The sequence below is a fragment of the Lagopus leucura genome, unplaced genomic scaffold, assembly GCF_019238085.1.
Source record: "Lagopus leucura isolate 7727_CA_CO unplaced genomic scaffold, USGS_WTPT01 Super-Scaffold_100001, whole genome shotgun sequence".
Classification (NCBI taxonomy): domain Eukaryota; kingdom Metazoa; phylum Chordata; class Aves; order Galliformes; family Phasianidae; genus Lagopus; species Lagopus leucura.
The window spans coordinates 14,792,537-14,817,921 of NW_024962262.1; the positions used below are offsets into that span (position 1 = coordinate 14,792,537).

General features: G+C 44.8%; 1 protein-coding gene and 1 long non-coding RNA gene across 2 annotated transcripts in view; one reads left to right on the plus strand and one right to left on the minus strand.

Annotated features, from left to right (window-relative positions):
• The window catches only part of DGKH (diacylglycerol kinase eta), a 152,894-nt gene extending 149,368 nt beyond the window's left edge, over positions 1-3,526 (minus strand). The window contains 2 exon segments of the mRNA XM_042868338.1: positions 3,162-3,437; positions 3,440-3,526. Coding sequence (XP_042724272.1) covers positions 3,162-3,437; positions 3,440-3,526 — 363 coding nt within the window.
• Positions 3,527-10,078: 6,552 nt separating this feature from the next.
• LOC122178029 lies at positions 10,079-13,839 on the plus strand. Its single transcript, XR_006178222.1, has 3 exons — positions 10,079-10,116; positions 10,387-10,504; positions 13,533-13,839. It is a non-coding gene; the product is annotated as an uncharacterized LOC122178029 (long non-coding RNA).
• Positions 13,840-25,385: the final 11,546 nt, after the last annotated feature.

Below are 25,385 nucleotides of genomic sequence, written 5' to 3' on the forward strand. Positions count from 1 at the left end.
AGGGAAAAACTGCCAGTAAACATCATGAAGTCAAGAATGGTTTCAACACTTCCCATTTGGGATTTCAGCCCTGAGCCACTCAGACTTCACAGGGCACTTGCCACCTGTTTGTTCTGCTGCGTTTCCTCCGGGAACACATATGTGCTCCACAATTCAACAGCTTCCAGGACAAGGATGAAAGATGCTGTCTTTAGTCTCATAGAAGTGCTAAATAATTTCAGTCCTGGCTCCTCTACTGCCACAGCATCACCCTATAAACAAGCGTGCAGCTTGAGTGAACAGCTCCTAGATACAGGCAAGGTGTTGTCCCACTGAATACTTGTTTATTCCTCATTTTGCAGAACTAGAGCGTGCTGATCTTCAGGTTTTCTGTACCAGGGAAATAAATAGTGGCCATATTTCAGCACAAGGCAAGCCTTCCGTATACTCTAAAAACATGAGAAGTAAGTATGTGCAATTTACAAGTAGATCAAGACTAAAAGTTACAGAGATGTTGAGCCCTACCACCCATCCACTTCAAGTATCACAATGCTGTAAAAGCAGTTCCACTAAACTCAGCCAAGCCATTCACAGAGGAAGTTACTACTCAATGTGAGTAAGCAAAACTGGACTAAAGATTTCTAAGCAGAGCAGTGAGCATGTGATCAGCATATGAAAAGCAATGAATTTCAGTGTAATTACATCTTCCTTTCACTTTCCCATTCTGATTTTCACCCGTGGTCAAGTAATCGTTTGTTCAGATGTAGGAGCAAGAGGACAAGGCTTAAAAATACACTCTGAGCACTACAGGTGTTAGAAATCATCAAAACTGTGTTTATGCCAGGGAAAAGGTTTTGCTATTATACGTATGTTTGCTAAATCTTATTATATAGACGCTAGAAAAATCCACCACTGAAGGGCTCTGTCTGCAAAGAATCGCCATATGGGAGCTTTCACAAATGATCAACTGTACCAAAACATCTAAAAATAACATCTTCCTTAAGTAAAATAAAAACAATTGCCAGCAGAGACTTTCTGGTGCAGCTGCATGCTAAGGCATCAACGCCACACTGCTGAAACGTCTCGAGTAAGTATATAAGCAACCTCCAGAGAAAAACAGCACAGTGTTAAATGGCCCATGAACATCAATGATAAATGTAACGTGCATGTTTCAGGTTCTTTCAAAAGTCTATTCTTAGCTGTAAGACAAACCCCATCCACTTAATTAAAACCTTAGCTTACAAACACATTCACAGAGTAAGTGAAGCTTAACAAATCTAATTTGAATGAAAGGGACTGGCTGGGTGAAAGAGCAGCTCCCTGACGTTCCTTGCTCTCGTGGTTTCGTATAACCACTGATCACCAACTACTGCAACAGCAAACATGAAACACCCTCAAACTAAATGGGAGTTGTCAGTCTAAATACAGCTACTTTTAAATAATGCATCCTGAGTTATAAAATAAAGTGCATCTGAATTATTGAACGCGGGTCTCGTCCTTAACACAGATATATCACTTTTACTTAAATGAAAAGTTACTTATATTCTCAGTTGCACGTTACTGTAAATTTTAACAAGTAAAGCAACATTTTATCATGGAATCATAGAATGGCCTGGGTTGAAAAGGACCACAATGATCATCTGGTTTCCACCCCCTGCTATGTGCAGGGTCACCAACCACCAGACCAGGCTGCCCAGAGCCACATCCAGCCTGGCCTTAAATGCCTTCAGGGATGGGACATCCACAACCTCCTTGGGCAACCTGTTCCAGTGCATCACCACCCTCTAAGTGAAAAACTTCCTCCTAATACCTAACCTGAGCCTCCCCTGTCTAAGTTTAAAACCATTCCCCCTTGTAGTTAGCGTTTCCCATATAAATCCAATTCACAGAAATACAACTGGGATGCAAACTAAGATAAGCGAAAGTATCACATTCAGAATTGCCTTAAAAGAAGACCATCTTGCCATTCATTTGCAGCCCTCAGTATCCCACCAACCCACAACGCTGGGTAAGAACTCACTGGGATCCCATGCCCACAAAACTGTTTCAAGAGAACAGAATCCTCACATCTTCTTTACACAAGCATCATCCACTAAGGACAGCAAAGCCTTGCACACACCTAGCACCAGCAGAGATGACACAGCACCAGTTCTGCCTTTTTGAAGATCACCACAGAGGAGCGATGTTAAAGCTGGAAGTTTGTATGCAACTTACAGCGCAGTGTAACAGCAGTTAGGCCTGGCTGAAGGGTTATTCTAGCAGGTAACATAAATCACAACTGCAAAGTTACATTTAGCAACTAAAGGCAGTGACAACAAGAAGGTTTTTGGAAAAAAAGGCTTAGCACCTTACACATAAGCAGGATAATGCCAACGCTAAGCAACGAACGCTTCTTGCCGAGAGGCACTTTGGTTGTAGTGTGTGGAGCTTTAGGGATGAAGGGCACAAACCCACACAAACACGAGAGCAGATCCTCACAAACTTGGCTAGGCAAAGGAAGTAACACACGAGTCGTGGTGCAGAACCCAAGCCCTACGTGCCATCTGCCCGAGGATGACCTCAGCCGGGCTTTGTGCATCCATGGAACTTGGACCGTGTTTTGCAAGAGATCCTTCTACTTGGCTTAAGTCTCGGTAGAAAAGCAACCTTCAACACGTGCTCGCCGAAGTTCATTTTACAGGAAAAACCGTGATGCAAGCGCACCATCCATCACCAAGTTAAGCCAGCAATCCCACCGGGGCGGCTCCGCAGCCCGAGCCGGCCGAAAAAACGCACTGCCCCGAAACTTTGACAGCCGCTTTACAGACCCACAGCCACCGGCGGGGCCGCACAACTCCTCGCGGAGCTCCTCGGGGCCGGGGCAGGAGAAGCGAGCGGGGCCGGGCGGGATGCGGCTGAGGAAGAGGAGCAGAGGGAGGCTGTTTCCCCCACACCCAGGACGCGGGCAGGGCAGGGCGGCTGCCGGCTACGGGCAGGCGGCTTCCCCTCCGGCCCCGCCGCCCCGGGGGGCTTCCTGCCAGCGGGGACAGATGTGGACGCAGCAGCTGGCCGGGAGGAGGGGAGGGGAGGAAGGAAGAGGCACGGCTGCCTCCCCTCAGCCGAGGGGCAGCGGGATGCGACCACGGGCCGCGCCGTCGGGTGCCGGGGCGGAGGCGGCGGGCTCCTGTCCCCTCGCCGCTTACCTTGCTGCGGATCTGGCCCGAGGTGGACACTTTCCGGATGAGTTTCTGGGGGCCCTCGTGCTCCCCTTCGCTGTCCGACGACTCGTCCGCCGCCGCCGCCGCTGCCGCCGGGTGCTGGGGCTGCTGCTGGGGCTGCTGCTGGATCCCGGCGCCGCTCATCCCTGCCTCGGCCCCGGCCATCTTCCCGGACTCCTGCCGAGAGAGAGCACACGAGCCCGGCTCAGCCCGGGCAGCCGCTGCCGCTCCCCTCCCCGGGGAGGAGGGAGGAGGCGGCCGCGGGAGGGTGGGGAAAGGGGCGGTGCGGGGGGGAGGGACGGAGGCGAGGAAGAGCCGGGTGCTGGTGGGGCCGATCGCTTGGCCGCCATCTTCCGCCGCCCCCTCCGACGGCCCGGCCCGCCGGCAGCCGTTCCCGGCTCGGAACGGGCAGGGACGGGAAGGTCCGGCCCCCGAGCCCTCATCGCCGCGGGGAGCGCCGAGCGCGGCTGAGGATGGAGCGGGCGGGCGGCGAGAGCTGAGGGGCCGAGCGGGCGGCATCCCCGGGGACGCGGAGGGGAGGGGAACGGGCCCCAGCCCGCAGCCACGCGTGGGCACTGTGCGGGGGGCTCAGCCCAGCGGCCTGGCATGGGGATGGGGCACCTGTGCAGGTGCAGAGGGGAGGTGTGCGGCTGTGCTCCGCGCGTCCGGCACCGAAAAGCAAGAAAGCAGCGTGCCTAACGGGATGCATCGACTCGAAACGGGACGTGGTTGTTCTCCCACATCCGTTTAATTTTTGTATTGCTTTGCTCGAAGTTATTGTCTTCACATAAGAGCGGTCCTCTGGTGGCTTTTCCCTTCTCGTCGCAGATCTGGCAGCTCCCGGGATCTCGAAATGTCACCACATGTTCTGAATTGTGGAGCTCTGAAATGACTGTGGCTTTGCGTGTAGTCAGTGTTCCAAATAAGCATTCAGTCTCAGCAATACCAAATAAAACACACGGCTCCCAACTGCACGGAGTGGATTAAAGATGAGAAAGCGACCAATGCTTGTGGCTTCTCTGTTCCCACAATTCTATTTATATTTCTCAAAAGGGAACTTCCATCTCTCAATGAGCTAATACAAGTGCCCCAGTACCGAAATCCAGAGCAACAAATGAGAAACAAAAGCGAAACCATAACACAGAGCACATCCTATGCTGTGAATACCGTGCTGTGAGCTGGATTTCATACACTGGAATATCCTATTTCCTTCATTGGGACTTTCATTTCCAGTAGGTGAAATGAAAGATCTGCATGAAGCCACACGGGTGTTGTATCCCACATAGGTGTCACCAAATCAGGCACTTCCATGAGGTTCTACTGCTCTTCTCTATGTAGGATCACTTCTTTTAGGGTACGTTTTAAAGGAATTGTGAGTACCTGTGTTTCTTATTACGGTAATAACTGGGCCTAAGTCCTGCCACCAGTACCACATCTGAAACTAGATGAAGTTCTCGCATAGCTCCTTTTCCTCACTCGTCTCGTTCTTTCCCTGAAAGAGTTCTGCCTCAAAAATGTAAGATAAAACTTGGGCAAGAGCAAGTGTGCACTGAATTCACTTAGGACACAGATACAAAGAGCAAGAGAGAAGCTTACAGACACTTTGTCACCCTAGCTGCCTTCCTTCCTCTTCCTCCTCCCCAGCAACTTCAGAACAGCAAATTACCCCAGAACATGGCTCACAGCTAGCAGAGCTTTCTGAAGGTAAATGACAACTGAATACTGCGACTAGGTGACAAGACAGTGTGCTAATTAATGCTAATGCAGTTTGCATAGGGCTGGGACTGCGATTTGAGGAACATTGGGTGCTAACAGAATACAACGCTCGCTGACTCCATTTAATTCAACTGAATTAAGCAGCGCTTAGATGAACAACACTATTACTGTTAAATTTGTTCCCATGCTAAAAAAGCATTCAAAATATCGGTACATGTGACAGCTGTGTCTCTACCACATGACTGGGATCCTGTGCAAAGCTGAGTGCAAAACTGTTTACAAGCAGGCGTTTCACCCACCTTCCAGAATTAAGGTGAAAAGGAGAAACATTATCCGCAGTTCCGGATGAACGCCTTTGAATTTAGGGAGGTCACAAAGTTGGCTCAATTGGTGACCTGAGGTTTGCACATTGGGAGATTTTTTTTTCTAAAGCATAAAACGTAACTTGTCTGCTGCAGATCTCCTTAGGTATCTGCATAGACAGCTCAGGTTTCCTTCACTGTGCTTCATTTCAAATGCTGTTCAATGAGTGGCTGTAGGTGAAATGGGCAATGCGAATGGACGATAAACATGGCTCTCCAGCTTCTGTTCACATTCAGAGCTTAACTATGAGCCCTAGCTCCTGCACAGCGTGTCATCATGCAAAGCGTGTCATCCATCCCCACATGGACGTCCCCATTGCCATCCTCCTCTTCACTGTCTGCCCAAACCCAAAAAACACTGAATCATGGAATGGGCTTAGGTTAGAAGGAACCTTAAAGGCCATCCAGTTCCAGTGACAAGGGAGAGGGCACCGGGTGCTTGTCACTTTGACTCAGATCTCTTCCACTTTGTCTCGATTAACTTCAGAACTGAAACACTAGAAGTGTTTCCTCACTTAAGGCGGAGAGTTCAGTGGGAGCAACCGTACTCAGCAAATAACAAATGCCCCCCAAGTACAGTCTGAGGTGAATACGGGATCTACAAAGTACGCATTTGTAAAACCATAAGTGCTAAAATCCGCCACCATCTGAAGTTTTCAGTGTTCCTCAAAACAGAGAAAACCAAACGAGTTTGGTGTTAACACCAGCCAAACGCTGTGCTGTATAAAGTATAAAAGAGTTATTCATTTGCAGTCATGCGTAAAGTTGTTATACATATTTTCCATGCACAAGGAAAGTTTTCAAGTTCTCAGTGCTCCTCACTTGTTCTGTTTTTCAAAGGAGTTAAAACATGCTTAAGATCCAGCTCTGCTCTTTGCCCAGGTAATGCTGCCTGAGGTGTCCCTGGGACTTCCTTTGGATGAGGACTGCCAGCTGACTCTATCTTTACATCTTACCCAACTGGCTGAAGCCAGGCTTAATGTGAGAAGCACCTTATAGCAGATTTCATCTTGAGGAACACAGGTATGGATGCCGTGGTATGAGTGGCACCACTGAAATCCTCCAGACTAATCCTCCAGTCAGGCTCCTGAAGAGCACATGTGATACGCGTGTGAATTATGTCTTTCACATTCTCAATTTCACATTTCTTAATAATTCCCTTAAATTGCTTTACTAAAGGAAGCTGGTGGAAAGAGTAAAGAAAGGTTGGCACTGAAAGAGAGATTCTCAACTGACACAAAACAGCCCCACTGACATCATTTGTGTCACGGCAATTAACATCAGCTGATGGTCTGCCCTTTATATTCAAAGAATTCCAAAGTGCTGGGTAAATATGTGCACTGTAAGAATCTTTCCACCAAACAGCTTCCAGTGCTGATAACAGAGTACACATCACTAAAAAGCATATGCGAGGTACCAAAAACCCAAATACACACTCCAGCTGCTCTGCAGATTATGGCTTATAATGCAGATTAACGCATCATTTGATTCCAGGAACAGAAATGCTTCCAGCTCTAATATTGATTCCCACCATAATAGGCGTATTTACCTCTTTTTCTCTAGGTCACTTTGGCATCTGCCAGCTGGAGGATAAGAAGTTTTTCTCCTCCACCTCAAAAGGTGAAGGTAAGGCTGGGGTCCCATATGAGATGTGGAAGAAAGGTATAGGACTTTGTAGCCTAGATTGCGTGGGTCTGGAGTGCAGTGCCCCTGAATGTCCCTTTGAAAGGCAGAGGATGAGCCTGATGCTGATACTTCTGTTCGGCTCTTACTGAAGTGGGAAGATGTTCTCCGTTCAACAGTGAGCTGGGAATTAAGGTCAGGATTTTATAGATATCCTAAATTTCGCATGGTCGAGCTCAGCCCTGACAGCACTCCTCACCAACACCCAGCAACTCACAGAGGTAATCACTGTGCACAGATTCCAAACCTGCAATGGTTTGTCTCACCCTGTTGTTCCTTTTCTATGTTAAGGGAGAGAATGACAGTTTTGGGCACATTTTTCCTATCCCATGCAGTTCCTCATCTAAATCTCCCTTTGTCCTTATTTCAAGACAAAGCCCATGTCGAAGAAGGTGATTGATATGATCTATATGAAGAAGAACGATGCAGTTTTGCCTCAAAGATGCTGTGTTTTACCAGCAGGTTACCAGGTAGAGGACTGAGTGCTTGGACTGAAATTGGAGACTTGTAGAAGGAAACGAATGCAGTGGTTAGCCTTAAAACTGCATTCATGTGTGTACCCTGAACAAATGCAGACACAGAATGATAAACATGACCCAAATCCTCTCCTTTATGGGAGGAGGGGGAGATTGGGGGGGTGGGGGGGTGGGAAGAAAGGAAGTTCTCTGTGTTTATCTGCACCCAGAAGGGAGCAGGCTGGGCTGCTCCAGCCATATGGAGGGGCTGCTATCTGTCTGCCTCCCGACTTTCAGCTGAGTTTGGCAGCCAATGTAAATGTCACTGTTCAGTAGGACAACACGTTCAGGGGAACGGGATTCGCTGTTTTCCTCCCACAGCATTTTCATCTCTCCAGGCAAAATCTAGGGTCTGCCTTTGTGCGCTGCCTGTGGATGTCAGCTCCATATTGCTGGAACGTCTCACATCCAGCTGTGCTCCCTATCACAGCTGCATCTGCGGCCACGTCTTCAGCTGAGGACCACGGAGGGCAGCAAAGGGTTCAACTTCACTAGAAAACGAGGCTGGTCAAAATGTATTTGGGAAGGCACAGGGTTGCAAATCCTGGTAGGGTGGCAGCGGGTCAACAGCAGGTATCTCCAGGGAGATTCCTGGGAGTGTGCAGACTGGGACAGGCAAAGTGTGGCTCTCCCACTCCACTGTTAAAAAATGCCTTTAGAAATAGAACCAGGGGCTGGACCCGTGCAGGCTGGCAAAAAAAAAAAAAAAAAAAAAAAAAAAAAAAAAAAAAAAGAAAAAAAGAAAAAGAAAAAGAAAAAAAAAGGCACAGCCACCTGAAGGGAAGCGTGGCCGTGTTATGGGTGCATGCTTCCATCGCCCCACAGAGTTCATGGCCAGGGACAGCCCAGCCCTGACCTCTCGGGCAGCCCGAGACCTCAAGAGCGGCGACCCAGGGGCTATTAATAGCCCTCCCCGTCCGCCGTGCGTGTGCGTGTGTTTGCACAATGGAGAAAAGCCCTACGGCGGGATGCCGACAGGGGAAATCTGATGTTATCGCCGGCGGAGGATGCCGGTGACACGATTTCCTTCGCTGGGAGGAGAGTCTCCCAGCGGCTTCAGCATACCGAAGCGGCAGCCTTCTCGGGGAACCCCCTCTGGAGGCACCCGAACCCCGGCTCGGCTCCGCCACGGGGAGAGCTTGGAGGCGATTCCCAGCCCGGCTGCGGAAATTAAATAGGAACAAATAACAATAGGAAAAGTCTATCTCCCTGGAAGAGTATCTCTCTCGTTCTCCGGACGCTACGGCGGCGTTCCGTACCCCCATCCCGTTCTGGTCCTCTCGGCAAAGTTGGCGGCGGGGCTCCGGGTGCCGCTCAGGTCAGGACGCCCAACTCCGGCCCCGGGGACGCGCAGCGGGATGACAGCCCGAACCGCACAGCAGGGAGCAGGAAGGAAAGGAGGAAATGCCCGCGCGCGGCGAGGCACGCATGTACCTACCAGCTCCTCCCAGGCGGGGCTGCGGCCGCTGTAAGACGGCTCCCCGTGCTCCTCCATCGCCCGACCTTCGGCCCACGGAGCCGAGCGCGTTCCACCGCCTCCTCCTTTTCTCCCTCCCTCCGCCGCTCGGGAGCGTAGCGCTTCCCCACGCCGCTCTTCCTTCCCTCCACCCCCTGCCGCTCCTCCCTTTTCTCCCCCTGCCCCCTCCGGGCCCCCTCCTCCCTCCTCTCCCAGCTCCGCTCCCTCCCCCGTCTCCCGGGGGTCTAACCGAGCTGCCCCCCCCCCCACACCCCGGCACCGCGCCCCTTTCCCCGGGCCGTGCCGGGGATTACGCGCAAATCGCCTCGGCCTTAAGCCTGTTTGCGGCCGCTCGGGCTGTCGGGGAGCTCCCGGGGAGTGCGGACGGCTCCTCACGCCGCCTCCCAGCTGCCGCGGACCGGACCGGCCCGCGACCCCCGGCCCTCATCGAAGGAGCTTCGAGCTCTTTACCCTCGCAGGAGGGACCCGAGGAGGTGAGAGCATAAGGGGCAGCCCTACTGAGCAGCCCCTTACTGGGGGGTCTGGGCGCAGCAGCTGGTCCCGAGTGTAGGGCAAGGACTGCGACGTAGTCCTTCAAGGCATGGGTCGGGATGCGATCCGTGGCTGGGACGTGGGCTTGGACATGGGCCCTGCATTAAAGGCAGAGCAGAGGTGGACACCGTGTGCATCCATTTCTGGGGGCACCACGCCTTAAGGAGCAGCACATTTCTCTGCCCTCCAACCAAGCCTTTTATTAACACACAGTGTTCACTTGGAGGCTTCTCAGTTTACGAGTTACCAGCATACCCTTGAACACCAGCCAGCGTCTCATGGCTCTTCAAGTGGATCTCGTGTCTCCTACAAACTCAACACTTTCACTGATTGTTTTCTTTTCCTCTTGCTGTACAACAGTAGGGTATGTGAAAGCACAGAATTTCAGAGGAGATAGGAAAAGAAGCTCCATCACCATGTGAAGCCACACTGATCTTTTCTCCAGCTTTTCTGTGTGCCTGCCCTTTTGAGTTCGCAGCTGCCAGGTTTGATCACAGAAGGCAACCTTTGGGTTGTCTACTTGGTAAGTGCAAACATCAAGTTGGAATTCACAAGAACAGAAGAAAGGAAATTGCACTGCTAATATTTAAATATATGTTCATTTTCTTTGTGGTTTTAGGCTTTCATACAGAGCACTGGGATACTGCAAACTGAGGGTAGGTTACAAAAAGTAGCGTGTGTACTATTGCCTCTCCTGCCCTCCCATTCAATAAAAAGGTGAAGTGCCTTCTGTATTTTACTAAGCTTACAGAGTATCTTACTAAGTTAAAATGGTCCACCACTAACTTGAGCCCAAGGAAGTGCTGCAGTGGTATAGATCATCAGGGGACTGAAACTGCTGCAGCTCTTCCAGCGGTAGAAAAATGAACTATTTTTGTTGAATGTGAGTTTATGAGTGGTCTGTTGATGAATTGCTTTTGTTGTAGGGCTGTAACCTCAGAAGGGAGCAAACCAGATGAGTGACAGCTGGTTACTTTTTTGATGACGGTGAGAAATTGCATGTGGTTGTCCAAGGATGTCTGGTCTCCTTCCCTTTACCCCCAGGTGAGAGACACTGCTAAGGAATGCCATCCTACAAAGGGCTGTAGACTAAGAATTGGTGTCAGAGTCATATTAGCTCCTCTACTTACCACGTGATGCACTGAAGGACCACATATGACTGCTGTTTTGTACCCTTCGACATCATCCAGCCTCTTTAGCCATGGCCATGCTTTGTGGCAGAAGTGGTCTGCTATTAAGTATTTGTCATCCTTGCACCTTGCTGAACCACAAAAACCAAAAACAAGAAACAAGACTCTTATTTAAGCTACTTCTTCAGATCCAGCCCTATACATATTCTGCTACCTTGAACTTCAAACAGGTTCTTGGTGTCCCTTTTGCACCATTTTTTTGTTTCGTATGCCCTAAATCTTACAGCTGTGACTAGATAGATACACAATTTTGTTCACCTCATTTCATCCCCTGGAGTTCAAAACTTGGTTTCCATTAGTGGAAAGCTAGTATAGGCCCCCGAAGACTACAACAACCTACTTAAGCTTAAGGTATGTTTCAAGGTCGTGTTGGATAAGGAGGAAAGAAATCAGCTCCTACTAGCTAAAGAAAACTGCAATGTCATTTCAGATCAGGCCTGCTAGTTTGGGCTCCAAAATGCCAAATTTGTTTTTTCACTTCTTTCTGTTCAGAGGATGGATTCAAACCTGCTGACAAGCCTGCCCTTAGTGATTTCCCCTCATGTGAGCTTTTCTCACCCTATCTGAGAGCCCCATTTTACAGAGACCAAGGTCTGTGAACTGTTTGACAGAACTAATGGAAAATCACAGGCCGAGTACTCCTCCAAAAAATGTAATTCTGTCAAAGCAGACATGGAATTTGAGGACAAGTGTCAAAACCACAGGATTTTTTAATTTTATTTTGATTTTATTTATTTATTTATTTATTTATTTATTAGGGGCATGCTGCTATGTTTTCAGAGGGGCAAGAGAACTGAAGACAAGGGAACGTAGGTTGAGGAGGTGCTGCCCACTAAAATAAACCGTGGCACCTGTCCCCTGGAGGAAAGGGGGGTGGTGGTTTGGGAGGAAACCTTCCCAGAGGTCTACGGTTGAACCAGATGGTATTAATGGCCTTTTCCTACCTTAACGATTCTATGAGTCCATAATTCAGAGAGAGATCTTCACAGCTGGCCTGGGAGCAGGAAGTGAGCATATAGCTGATCTGCCAAACTGCATCAAAACATCTCCAACGCAGCCTGGGGGTTTGTTTCATTTCATCCTGTTTTTTTGACTTCGTTCCAAGTTGTGTTTCTGTGTGTTGTTTTTATTTTCTTTCCCTTCAAGTTTTTTTGCACTTAGTCTAGACGTTTGGGTTTGAATTTCTCAGTAGTCCGCTGTATATGCTGCGTTCAAAGATGTCTCATATCCTTCTGTCTCTTCTGTTCCCTGCCCTTAATGACTCAGTGAGAACTGGATCAACAAAGCGAACGCTTCATTACTGACTTTTTTTTTACATGAAACGCATTGAAAATAGTAACACATGCCTGCTTTCTTTAAGCAAAATATTTTGGCTGCGTTGGACACGCTGAAACATACAGATTTTGAAATCAGTGCAAATGTTGTGTTTAGACATTCACAAGAAAACCCCCATCTCTTGAAGTATTTCCATTCTTCACGGGGAAAAGAAAAAAAAAATCAATTGAAGAACTTGTCATTTTCTCTCCCTAAATTGAGGCAGAAAGACCTTAAAACAATGATTTTTTTAATGTTTTTTTTTTCCTGCATGTTTTTGCCAGCATTGCCTTTAGCATGTACCACATAAAGAATATATGCTAATGTTCATCAACTGATGCTAGCATCAAATTTCCTTCTTTTCTTGGCACATAATACACACGCCTACTTTGAGTAAATTCTTCAAGGAAATGTTGCTCATTCTCCTCATAGGAGATATGCCAGTTGGATTCTTTTCTGTTAAGCAATTTTGGATAACATCCAAAGGTAAGGTTTGATCAACGCGGTAACTGGGTAGTTCCTGCCAGACAGATAGGTGCTAATAACAACCCACAGGAAATGGATTACAAGCAGAGAAAAAAGCACTTAGTTTTCAACCCTTCAGATAGAGCCAAAGTGACACAGTGGGTTAAGAAACACATTTAAAACTAAAGGTATATTTTATTATTGGCAAAATCCTGATACCTGTCTTGAAGCCCACTGCTTTCTCTTTGCGAGGGCGTTCAGACAAAATGCTGTAGAAGTTCTGGATTTCTCCCACTTCGCAGTGTCTGTTGCTTGGGAATATTTCATGCTAGGAACCTGATAAAATGCTTTCGCCCACACTTCCTCCACAGACTTTTTCCACCTTGTGCTTTTTCTTGTTATTATTATTCCTCTTGTTACTGTAATTGCTGCTTCTGTGTGTATCTGTACAAGACAGGACGCTTTTAAACAGTTCCCCAGTGTTTTCGGTGTCACAAGGTGGAAGTTATTAATGCAGCTGGCAGGAATGTGTCTATTGCCTTAGGGAAGGGCTGCAGGAAGAAATCTCAGGCAGAAGAAAGCCCTGCCCTCGGAAAAGCATTTTAGTGATGGACCAGCAGAGGTATGGAGGGACAATCCACCTGCCACTTCATTGCCTTCTTCTCATTTTATTTCCCCTTCTCAGTATTTTTTCACAGGTGTTAGCATCTTCTACTTGCTTTGTGGTTCTACTGACTTTATTCAGAGATATCTAGCAGGAGGTTGATGTGTTTCTCATTCAGTATTATCAGGTGCATTAGGAAAAGTGTTAACACCAGGTTGCATGTTTACGGCCTCAAGTTGTGCCAGGAGAGATTCAGATTGGACGTTAGGAAAAATTTCTTCTTCAAAGGTGTGGTTAGATGTTGGAATGGGCTGCCCAATGGTGGAGTCACCCTCCCTGGAGGCGTTCAAAAAACATGTAGATGTCGTACTGAGGGACATGGCTTAGTGGGGAAATACTGGTGGTAGGTGGACGGTTGGATTGATGATTTTGGAGGTTTTTTCCAACCTTGATGATTCGATGATTCTGTCATTGAAGAGAGACAATCTTTCCCTTCTAGTCAACACTGGTGAGGATGCACTTGGTGTTCTGGGTCCCTCAGACAAGAAATGCATGGATGTACTGAAGAGTGTTCAAGAGAAGGACACCGAAATGGCAAGTGCCAGGAGTACTCCTGCTATGAGGAAGGGCTGAGAGAGCCAGGGCTGCTCGGCTGGAGAAGAGGACACACAGGGGGATGTCATCAGTGCCCATAAGTGTCTGAAGGAAAGGTGCCAAGAGGCTACAGCCAGGCTCTGTCAGTGGTGCCCGGTGCCAGAACCAGAGGCCATGGGCACAAACTGGAGCACAGGAGGTTCCCTCTAAACACCAGCAGCCCTTCTGTGCTGTGCATTGGCAGAGCACTGGCACAGGCTGCACGGAGGCTGTGGGGTCTCCACCTTGGGGATCTCCCAGAGCTGCCTGGACATGGCCCTGGGCACCCTGCTCTGGGTGTCCCTACAAGGCTGGAGCAGAGGGACCCAGAAGTCCTGCCAGCCTCAGCTGTGCTGCAGTTCTGTGATCCTGTAATTCCACCCCTTTGACTCCCTGAAAATCAACAGATAAAAAACACATTGAAGCATGGACAGCTGCAGGTGGTGATTTATTCAACTGCCACTGACATTCACTAATTACTCTACTGGTGCCACTGTTTTTGGACATGGATAACTTAACTGAAGTGAGTAGAATCACTTGTGTTCATATTAATACATTGTTGATTCAAGGTTTTCCACAAATGATTTCATAAAAATACCACTGGAAAGGTATGAGAATGTCCATACAAAAATGAGAAGTTGTTCTCTCCATCCTTATAGCCAAGGCAGCTCCAACTGCATCTGTACCATCCTGAAGTGGCATTGCCTGTTCAAACCTTCACAACTGAGACTTTCTGTCCTTCTGGAGAATGTAATCAGTGAACGACTTAAACCTGCAGGGCTGAAATTTTCATCTCATTCCTGTGAATACAGAAAAGGGTCCATTCCTTGCCTCTTTACTAATAATTCTGTGGGCCTCTTGAGGCTACTATGACACATTTCTTCCCTGGAGTAAACCACCCCCATTCTCCTCTCGTCACTGAACTCCCAGTATATGCTTCCAAAGCTGACACCTGTGTCTCACTTGACTTGAGAGTTTCGTGGGATCATTATCCAGCTCAGTCCTCCCATTTAATCACTTAAACCTGAGTGGGCCTGCAGGTGTAATGACCACGAATTATGGCTGGTCGTCCTTATTGCTGATAGGGATGTTGAACCATTCCTCCAGTTCACATGTGAGCCAGAACTAACCCTAATCAGTTGTCATCTGTTTCGTGAGTTCTTTGGAATACTTCAGGTGAAACATGGGTTCCTGGGAAAATGGCACATCAGTATCAAAAGCTTTTGTAAATTGATGTACACAGTGAGCAGCCAATCTACTGGTCTGTTCCGTCATCACAGAAAGAAGTTGGGTTAGTTTGACTTTATTTGTCCTTCAAGAAGCCATGTTTGCTGTTCCTTTCCATGTTATAAGTACTCATGAACATTTTATTTTCATTTCAAGGAGTGCTGAAGCTTATTTAATGGATCAGTTCTTCCTTTTGCTACTATTTTTTAAGTTTCACTTCACGATACAAGAACAACAAGCTGAAAGGAGGTAATAGCGAGGTGGAAGTTGGCCTCTTCTCCCAGGTAACAGCAATAGGATGAGAAATAATGTCCTTGGATTGCACCAGGGGAAGTTCAGGTTGGGTATTAGGAAGAATTTCTTCTCAGAAATAGTGGTGAGGCGCTGGAACAGGCTGCACAGGGATGTGGTGGAGTCACTGTCTGTGGAGGTGTTCAAGAACCGTGTAAATGTGGCACTGAGGGATGTGGTCAGTGGGCATGGTGCAGATTGACTGTTGGTTGGACTAGATGATATTAGTGATCTTCTCCAGCCTTAATGGTTCTAGGGTTCTGTTCTGTTCCATTCTTAGAACTGATTAAACACAAGCGGTATCTTCTCATCTCTACCAATGAGCCCATCACCACAAACAAGGTTTTGCATTTGTGGTTACAGAGTTTGGGAAGCCTGGCTCAAATGTCAGCATTTCCTTCTGTCAGTTCATTCAGATTCAGCAGATGCATCTTTCTGATAAACATTTATTCTAAAAGAAAGAGAAAACAGAAACAAATAGCAAATCATACAAGTTGACAAAGGTGATACTTTAAAGTCACATCTAAATTAATAGAGAATTTTATTGCTTCTGAAACATCCAGAACAAAAATAAACATTTAATTTGAAGAACCTATAAAATACGAACAGTTTATAGAGGAAAACTGGGTAGAAGGAAAAGAGCTTTGCCTCCCTCATAACACTTGAAAAGGAGAGAACAGGTGGCAAATTGATTTGTTTTGAAAATGGAAAGAATTTAGCCCACCCAACAACTTGGCTCCAAGCAGAGCCATTCCTTTTATCTTTTTATGTGTTCCACTAGAATGCAACATTTAGGAGGTTTCCAATTACAGCAAATCAATATGTAAAATTCCTATTTTGGTCAGTTCGCTTTTTGCAATCTATCATGGTATATGTTCAAACCAAAATTAAAGCAGGTCTCTTTTTTGTTTGTTTTCCAAAAGCAAACAAACTATAAGCCTTCTCTGGCTATTGAGCAGAAGAAACATATGGAGACAGAATTATCCCAGTGGAGTTTTCTTTGCTAGCAAAAGTGAGAGGAAGAAGCCACAAGATGAGTGTATAAAAACAGCCATAGGGTCATCTAGAACAAGTAAGAGGAACTCATAGCCAGGGTTCTGTTTTCTTTTAAGGCAAGTTAGAGCATATTGAATCAAATACTATTGTCATAGAAAAAAGTAGAAAACTTTTTCACAGAGTTTATGGTCATAGCTTTGTATACTGAGAGGTGTATTCTTACTTCTAAGCACACCGTTTGTCCCGTTTATTTCACTTCCAGCACATGCTGAAAGCATATACTCTCAGTGGGGAACCCTGCAAACTGACAGATTTGAGAAATGTTTGATGTATAGAGAAAGCATGGAAGGAAGGAAGAGGGACAGCTATGTGAAACAGAAAAGAATGAAGGATGTGTCTGTTTGCTTTTCTAAGATGCATTTTTTCTGACACCAGCAAATGACATGTCATAACCTCAGAAATACCAACACTAAGTAAAAACCATGTTCTAAGTGACTGAAAGAAGTATAACAAGATTGAGTTCAACAGATAATATAATTCCTGTGGTTTCAGTTCAGTTATTTTAGGGACAAAATGGTCTGCAAAGTTTTTTCTTTTGTTTTTTTTTTTCTTTTAATTTAATGAGAAGTTGAAATTGCCATTGCTTTAATAGTGTCACCACAGTACTTTCAAGGGAACCCATCGGATGGCTTATACAGCTATTTTTACTTGTTAATAAAGAGAAGATGTCACATGATTTGCCAGAAAAGCAAATATATTCTTGATGCTTTAACCTTGTTTAAGTTACTTAATTTGCATTCAAAACTTAAAGAAACAGCCTCAATCCGTGGAACGAGCAGAGTGTATGTGAGAGTGCCCCATTTAAATTGGCTAGACACAGGCAAAGCTGGTTCAGATGAAGAAAAAAGCAAGTAGAAGTGTCATCACTTCTGTATATTTCAGATCAATAAAGCAGAAGAGTGCAGGGGTGAATTCAGAAACACTCCAATGAAGTACCCATTGAACATGCACAAAATAATATTTTCATCTTTGTGTACAGAAAATTTGCAGAGTTGAACTTTTCAGACTATTAGTATTTCAGTAAGGTGTGATGAATGTGAGTGGGCTTTGTAGACATATGTATTTTATGACCTGAATTTATTGATCTAAACTATTGCTGCTGAATAAAAACATACCTGGGCGTGCAAACCTCTCCCTTTTCCTTTCTATTTCGAGAACAACTAGATTCCAAGAAAACGTAGCCAGAAGTCTTCTCCTCAATCCCAAGTTTTGCACTTCATGAGATTTGTCCTTTGAAAAGTGACACCAGCACTTCATGGTAAGATTTGTAATGCTTCATACATGCTTGCTGAAGAAAAGCCAGTGGCACAGGTTCATTTCTGAGAAACACAGTTCCCTCTATACTTATTATTGATGCTAACAGTCTCATTTTGAGTACCTGGGAGAAGGTGTAACAGTGAAAGAGGTGGTCAGTTTGCTAACATAGTAACCTGGCACTGACCTCCAATGGAGGTAAGGTAAGACATGTGACACTTTCCCCACAGTAGTGGAAATCCTTCATTGGAGGGTGGAATAGGAAGTGTTGCCTGTTAGATGAGATCTGCCTGACCCATGCATGGTGATCATTGGATGGTGGGGAAGGTGCCTAGGGTGTCTGGAAGCATTGTCTAACTGGGATCCTGTTTTCACACGTGTATCTGTCAGTCTGTGAAATACCTCAGAGGTTAATTCTTCCCCTGACAGGATGTGTAGAACAAGGCAATTCAGGACTAGCAAATGTGTTTGACCAGATAAATAGCAATAAATTAAGTTTAGGACAAAGCTTGGAGATACTTTTTGCTTCATGTATTTCTACAGTCACACAGAGTAGGAACAGGGATATGAGTTGCAACCGACCTTTTTTCCATGAGTTTTAGGAAACCTAGAGGGTATTTTCATTCTGTGACTTGTGAGTAAAGCTATACCAGAAGGAAAACATTCTAATTTAAATGGAAACACATCAACCTGATGCAGCCAAAAGCTAATGAGTAGTCCCTGGTCAGCCAGATTTGTTAGCTACCAGATTCTAAGATAAGCATGCCCTTGCAGCTTGAGAAAACAAATGGTATCCTGGGCTCCATCAGAAGAGGGGTGGCCAGCAGGGATAAGGAGGTGATTGTCCTTCTCTACTCTGCTCTTGTGAGGCCATATCTGGAGTACTGTGTCCAGGTCTGGAGCCCCCAGTACAAGAAAGACAGAGAGCTGTTGGAGAGGGTTCAGAGGAGAGCCACAAAGATGAGCAGGAGGCTGGAACACCTCCCCTAGAAGAAGACAGGCTGAGGGAGCTGGGCTTGTTCAGCCTGGAGAAAAGAAGGCTGTGGGGTGACCTCATTTCAGCCTTTCAGTACCTAAAGGGAGCCTACAAAGAGGAGAGGAATCAACTCTTTGAAAAGGTAGATAATAGCAGGACAAAGGGAAATGGTTTAAGGGGAAATGGTTTTATGGAGAAAAGGTTTTAAGGGGAAATGCTTTTAAGCTGAAGGAGGGAAGATTTAGGTTGGATGTCAGGGGGAAGTTCTTTACAGAAAGAATGGTGAGGTGCTGGCACAGGCTTCCCAGAGAGGCTGTGGATGCCCCGTCCCTGGAGGTGTTCAAGGCCAGGTTGGATGGGGTCCTGGGCAGCCTGGTCTAGTACTAAATGTGGAGGTTGGTGGCCCTGGCTGTGTCAGGGGTGTTGGAGATTCATGATCCTTGAGGTCCCTTCCAACCCTGGCCATTCTGTGATTCTGTGATGAAAGCAGCTGAATCCCATGGAAACAAGCAGAGGAGAAATCAGAGATACAGTCTTTAACTGACAGTATTTACAGGTGTCAGAAAGACTGAGGGAATCATAAATCATGAAAAGGGCAAACCATTGAAATCATTTGGATTGTCTGCGAGAGGAATATAAGCAAATATGTAACTTAACTGCCAAATGCAAAGCTATGCTCTTGAAGTCTGCAGGAAGCATGCTTTGATTTTTAAAAGGTCTTTAGGGTCACGGTGATTAATCATCTGTCTAAGTGCTGCAACCAGAATTAAAATGGTAAATTAGATTTCCAAATAGAATTGGATTCATAGGCGGAAGAATTTCTGGAAGTAGTAAGAGAATTATGTTGCCTCTGTGTGTGGTACTGGGGTAAATGCTGTGGTATGGCCCCTAGTGTGGTTGTCCACAGTTCAAGACAGATTATTATTGTTTAGGAAAGGTGCAGGTAAGCACCTGCAAAGCACCTGAAAGACCAGAGAAGATTAAGCTACACACTGAGTTAATACTGAATTGATGACTCAAGAAGTTTGTTTTGACTTACAAGAGAAGTTAGGAGCTGACTTTAAGCTTCTAAATACCAAAATAGGAAAGAGAGGAATGTTCTTAACGTTATATGTAAGCTGTCAGGTCTATCTTCTATAAGTTTAGAATTAGAAAAGAACCATTGGAACAGCATACTAAAGTCTGTGGTATTCACCAAATACTTCAGTAGTTCAACATTTTTGTTCTAAAGACTGGGTGTTCTTTTAAGAAAAGTTTTAATTCAGACTCTCTCTGCTTGGATTTTATCTTATGGCTTGCTCTATTCAGGATTAAATAATCAACTACCAATACTCCGTGCTTGTAAGATTATAGATAGTATATATATGCCATGTAGTTTCTACTGACTAGATAGACAATCTCTAGGGAACCTTACGAGTTTATAATTACAGAACTGTAGTACATCTGTAGATGAGAGAAAATACTGATTTGATTAGAACACATAGGGGCATACCAATACACTCACCCTGCCCAAAAAGCAATATTTTTTTTGTTACTTGGGGAGGTCTGGGTCACTATAAAAATAGCATTAAGAATCCTGCAGCTGAGGCACATCATCTTCATCTTCCATCTCATGCTCCTGATGACATCCTAGATGGTAATGATTGAAACTGTCTATTTATTAGATATGACAGCTTCCACAGATGGGGGTGTTTCTAATTCTAAGAGCAGAGCAGATGCTATGATGAAATGTCTTTAATCTTCTAACCACAGAGTTGTTGCTTTGGTAGACTACCAAGACAGTGGCTCTGTAATCATTTAACACAAGCTCTATGCGGTTATACACCATGTTGTGGTACAAATTTGATCAAAATCAGGCAAGAGCATATCGACTCATTTCTGCTGTTTTAGCCAGAGCACACAGTGTGGTATTTATGTTCACTTTACAGCTTTGGGCTGGCAGGAAGACTGCATGGAGTTAGAGATGCCTAGACAAAGAATTCTTGCTCTATATTAAATCTACCAGGACAAAATCTCTTCAAAACAATGTTAAAATTTTGAATCATTTGAGAGACTCTCTACCAGTGTACATTCTTATGATTACAGAACCTTTGACATCTTGACACTATGTGGACTGAAAAACAGACTCCGTCTTGTCAAACCACAGCTTGAGAGTCAAGCTGAACTTAGAACAGAAGCAGTGACACCAAAGAATGATCTCATTGTGCCTGCTCTCCAAACACAGCTTGCGGTACTGTCAAGCTCTGTGATACCTTTGAAAAGAAAAAGCAAACGAAGTCTCCAGCCAAAATAGGAACACTTTCAGTAAAATAGCTGGAGGAAAGGGCTGTTTACTTTGAAACTCCTATTTCAAAATCAAGTTTTGTCTCTTTAGATGTAGGCCATTATTTGGAAGAGGTTAAATTCCCTCGTATTTGACCTACATTGAGTTCTGGAATTTGGGAAGGTGCTGTATGAGCTGGACATGCCAATTAAGCATGGTAGTAGTAGTAGTAAATGAATGATCTGCAAGTGTAAATTGCTTCTTTGACATTAGAATGATTCATTTTGGAAACCATAAAGGTGAGTTGGCCATAAGGGAGGCTAGGTCACAGTGGTTACATTTTTCAAATACGGAAGGAGGCATATGACAAAGAACTTTGACATTAGCTTAGAAGCAAATACTCCATTTAAAAAGCCAACACAAAAATACAGGCATCAGTTTGGTCAGTATAGGAAGGGGCTGTGGTAGACTGAATTTTAAGGATTAATGCTTTTCACTGTCTGAAATCACAGTAGCAAAATTTACAGTGTATGTAACAGGAGGAACAAGGACTTCAAGAAGTCTGGACCAACAGCAGGCTCAGTCTTTGCAGTAGAAATCTGGAATTGCTGACCTTTATTCTGGTAGATGAACTTGCCTTGAGAAAGCATGATCAGGGTCTATTTCATTACTCTACACTTTAGGGGATGGAACAGCCAATCTTCCCAGGTAAGACAGGGTAGGCAGGGTCACCTTCTGATCTGCTGAATTTCGCATGACTTTTCTTGCGTGAATCCACAAAGGCTCAAGCCTTCGTGTAGCCAGGTCAGTACTGTGCCAACCCCTCAAAGCAGAAAAAAAGACATTATCACTGAGTAGTATTTAGAAAATCATTTTTAGACAACATGAAAGTATTTCTCAAAAATATTCTATAAGTCTGGTGGTCTTTTTCTTCTTCTAGAATGAGGTCTCATTCTTGAGTAGTTTTAGAACCAAGTCTCTCATACAGGCATACACAGTATGTATAGTACACGGCATATATGCAGCCTGATTTTTTGCTTCTTTTCATCACAGATTGAGAAAATGCATAGCAAAAAATACTTCAGGATGTTTTCCATGACATAACACCCATGGTTCCCTCAAGATATTCCTCTTTAATGTCCTTTAACCCACATGGCATTCAGTGTTTCCAATGACAGACTATTCCTTCATAAATAAACTGCATAAGTTCCTAGTATGTGCTGTGCATTGCATACAGTGGAATAATCGCCTTCAAGCAATGTTGAGGCTACAAAAGCAAGCAATCATAGAGGTAAGAAATGCCAAAATTAAGGTCATGTATGGGAACTTAGGATGACTGTGCAAATGCCCAGACTGAGCTAGTCTCATTACGTGACAGCCTATTTTTTTTCCCTCCTGATTCACTTCAATGAGTGTACCTGGTGTATATACAAGATGGGAAGCTACTCAATATTTCTTCATATCGATCATTTGTTGAAAGCATTCTTTGTGGCTGACATATTACTCTTTACTTTTCATTTATAGCACTAAAATATAGCAGTCATTCAGCCTGAATGTTGCTTAGTTGAACAATCACATTGACTCCAATTCTCTGATCTTCTCTGCATACCTTCCCTCCCTGGCATGGCAAACCTGTGTTCAGAACTTCGAGGGACAAGTCACATTCATGCACGTGAATTAACTCATCTCAATTTTAGGGCATTTCCCTGTTGAGTTTTCAAACACCTTTCAAACAACAAGGGCCCAATATCTCTAATAATGGCAATTGTTATGCAAGCCAAGCCTTGAGATTGCTGTCAGCTCTCTGTCGGCTCTTTTTTCAACTCCAAACTGCCGGAGAAAGGGGTAATTTGTCAGTATCTGTTCAAGAGCCTTATACCATTGAACTAGTGCATGGAGTTATTTTCTCAAGGGAAGTATGAAATCAAGCTTCCCTATGCACTTCAGTTTGAATCCCTCCTTCCATTGTCCTTGGTTTCACAAGACTGAATCCCATAGCATTGTTCCCAGGGAGAGGCAGACTTCCAGCCAACTGCAAGATCTGCATTTTCTCTATGAGCAACCACCTGTCCATACCAGGCTGCAGGTAAAATTCCCAGCACCTAAAGTCTTTGAGCATGGAAGACAACTCTGCTTAGTATTGCTATAGCTAGTTATGACGCAGTGATTAAGGATGTCAAGTATTTGACATGCAGTTAATCACTTTCATAAGGTGATCTCTAGATACGTAAGTTGAACCCGTAATTCACAAATTCTGACCTCTTCTTAAGAGCCACACAAATTGCTTATTTTGCATTGAGTTACAACAACAGATTCAGGGATAAATAGGATGCTGACATGCAGAACTTTGCAGAACTTCCCTTCCCTCCTAGTAAAAAAAAACAAAAAAAAAAAACAAAAAAAAAACAACAAAGCAGAACAAAACCACCACACCTTGCTAAGCTAATGGGAACAAACAAAGCACCATACCTCAGAGCAGCCCTCAGGCATTCTGCTTGTGCAGAAATCTTTCTGACAAGCCTGTTTGGCTTCTAGGGATGACGTTTGAGCACTTACACCTTCCAGGAAGGAATGAAGGAAACAAGCCCTCACATGTTTCTCCAAATCCAGTGGCTCAAAGAGTGGGAAGGAAGTGAATGAGAATGGCCATCTTTGCCCTGAGCCAGTGTTTTCTATGTCAGGGTATCAACAGAGCCTCAGTAATCCTTGTCTCCAGGGATAAGATCGATTCCCTCCTAGATCATGGAATGAAAACGTGCACAGCCTGCCTAGTGCTGATAGCAATATTACACATTGATTTGTTGAAGGTGAGGAAACTGCAGCTGCCAGAAAAATGGGAACATCTTTAAATTAAGGCACCACATGGGCCAGGGAAAGTTCTTGCTTAGGAAATGAATTGAGGACAAACAGCATGAGAGGTACTTCATTACTAATTTTGACAGCTAATTTTCCTCAAGGGTACATTAAAACTTCAGTCCTCCTTTCAAAGCTAGTTCACACCACAGGTGTGCATGGAGTGATTAGCTCCAGCACAGCAAAAACTGTGGTGACCCTCCCCCTCCCCCATCCCAATCCCTATTTTGCTGTGGGAAAGAAGATTTTGGCAGCTCTTCACCTACTGTACTTGAGCAGAGTGGCATCTCCTTTCACACCTCCCATTGCTTACATGTAGCCAGCAGTTCCCAAGAGCAAAGTTTATGTCCAAGCCGGTAAGACTTCTCAAAGGAGGTGGAACTCAGTGTTACTCAGCTGTATTTATCTGTTATGGGGAAGGAAGTGGAAGTAATAAAGTGGTGGAGCAGAGCAGCAGAATGGAGATGACATTTCAAAGGAGTGAAAATGCAAATAGGAATCTAACGAAGGCTAGTTATAGCGTTGAAGAGAGGAGGAGTGCATTTTCAGTAGTCATCACGCTGTCTACTCACATTAGAATTGTAGCTATTTTCTATATGCCTGCGTATAGCCTTCCTATCAGCAAAGAAATGAAAAAAGTGTATTGGTTTCTCTTGCACATGTACCTTTCAAATTCCCTCAGCCCCACCAATTACATATTCTTTTCCACCTCATATAAGCGAGGGGATACGAGAAGACAGAAATAAATGAGAATGTAAGACACACTCTTTCATACTCTTTGAATCATCAGACTCAAATGTATAATTTCTGCAGCTCCACAGAAGGCAGTGAAGCTGAAATTAGTTCTTCATGCATGGATTATGGTATTGCGTAGTGATTTTTAGGCCTCCAGAAAACTCAGTATAAATAATTTATGTTTATCGTTAAGGGTGAGGTGTTCCATTTTGTTTACTTCTGTTAGATCAAGATATATCAAAAGCTGAAGGACATATTTCAATTTCAGTACAAATGAGAGAATTATTTTGAAAAAAGTGTGGAAAAGAGTCAAAAGGTACCAACCTTTGAATAAAGCAGAAGTCTGGAAAATACAGTAGGGGTGAGGAAGAATCTGCAGTAAAAGAAACAAACAAAAAACAATAGAACATAAAAACAAAACAAAAACACACACACAAAAAAATCAGCAACCCACTAAGCAAATTAATTACATCTATTTTTATTTGTTAAAACCAAGAGGAAATAAGATATGAAAGGCAGTAGAGGCACCATGAAAGACAACTTTCTGATGGACAATGGCCAATCCAAACTTGCTAATTTGTGTTCTTTGCTCATGTTCAAGCATTCATCCACTTGTCTTTGCTGTACTTCACGTCCATGTCTTAAACGCAAAATCAGGTGGGCTGAATTCTTAGATTCTCTTCTTAAAGGAATAGAAAGTTCAGTGAGGTAGAGGAGAATTGAAAGTCAGTAACCTTTAATTTAGAACAGACTCCAAATTCAGGTGGTTTCATTAAAACTAAAACAAAGCGAACAGATCTGAAAAATCGGATTAGTGGGATAGAAACAAAAACATTGAAACACAGTAATAACTTACTTAAATTAAACACAGGTACCTAACTGGGCTAAGCTTTTCAGCCACAATCTGTTGTATCAGTGTGCAGATCTGCAGACCGGAGAATTCTGCTGGTTCTACTTCTTCAGGAATAAATGTCACTTTGTGTCTGCTGACTGCGTCTGAAGTCAATAAATCCAGCTGCTGCCTTTCATGCATGTAGAATGCATTTACATCCTCTCCAAGCCAT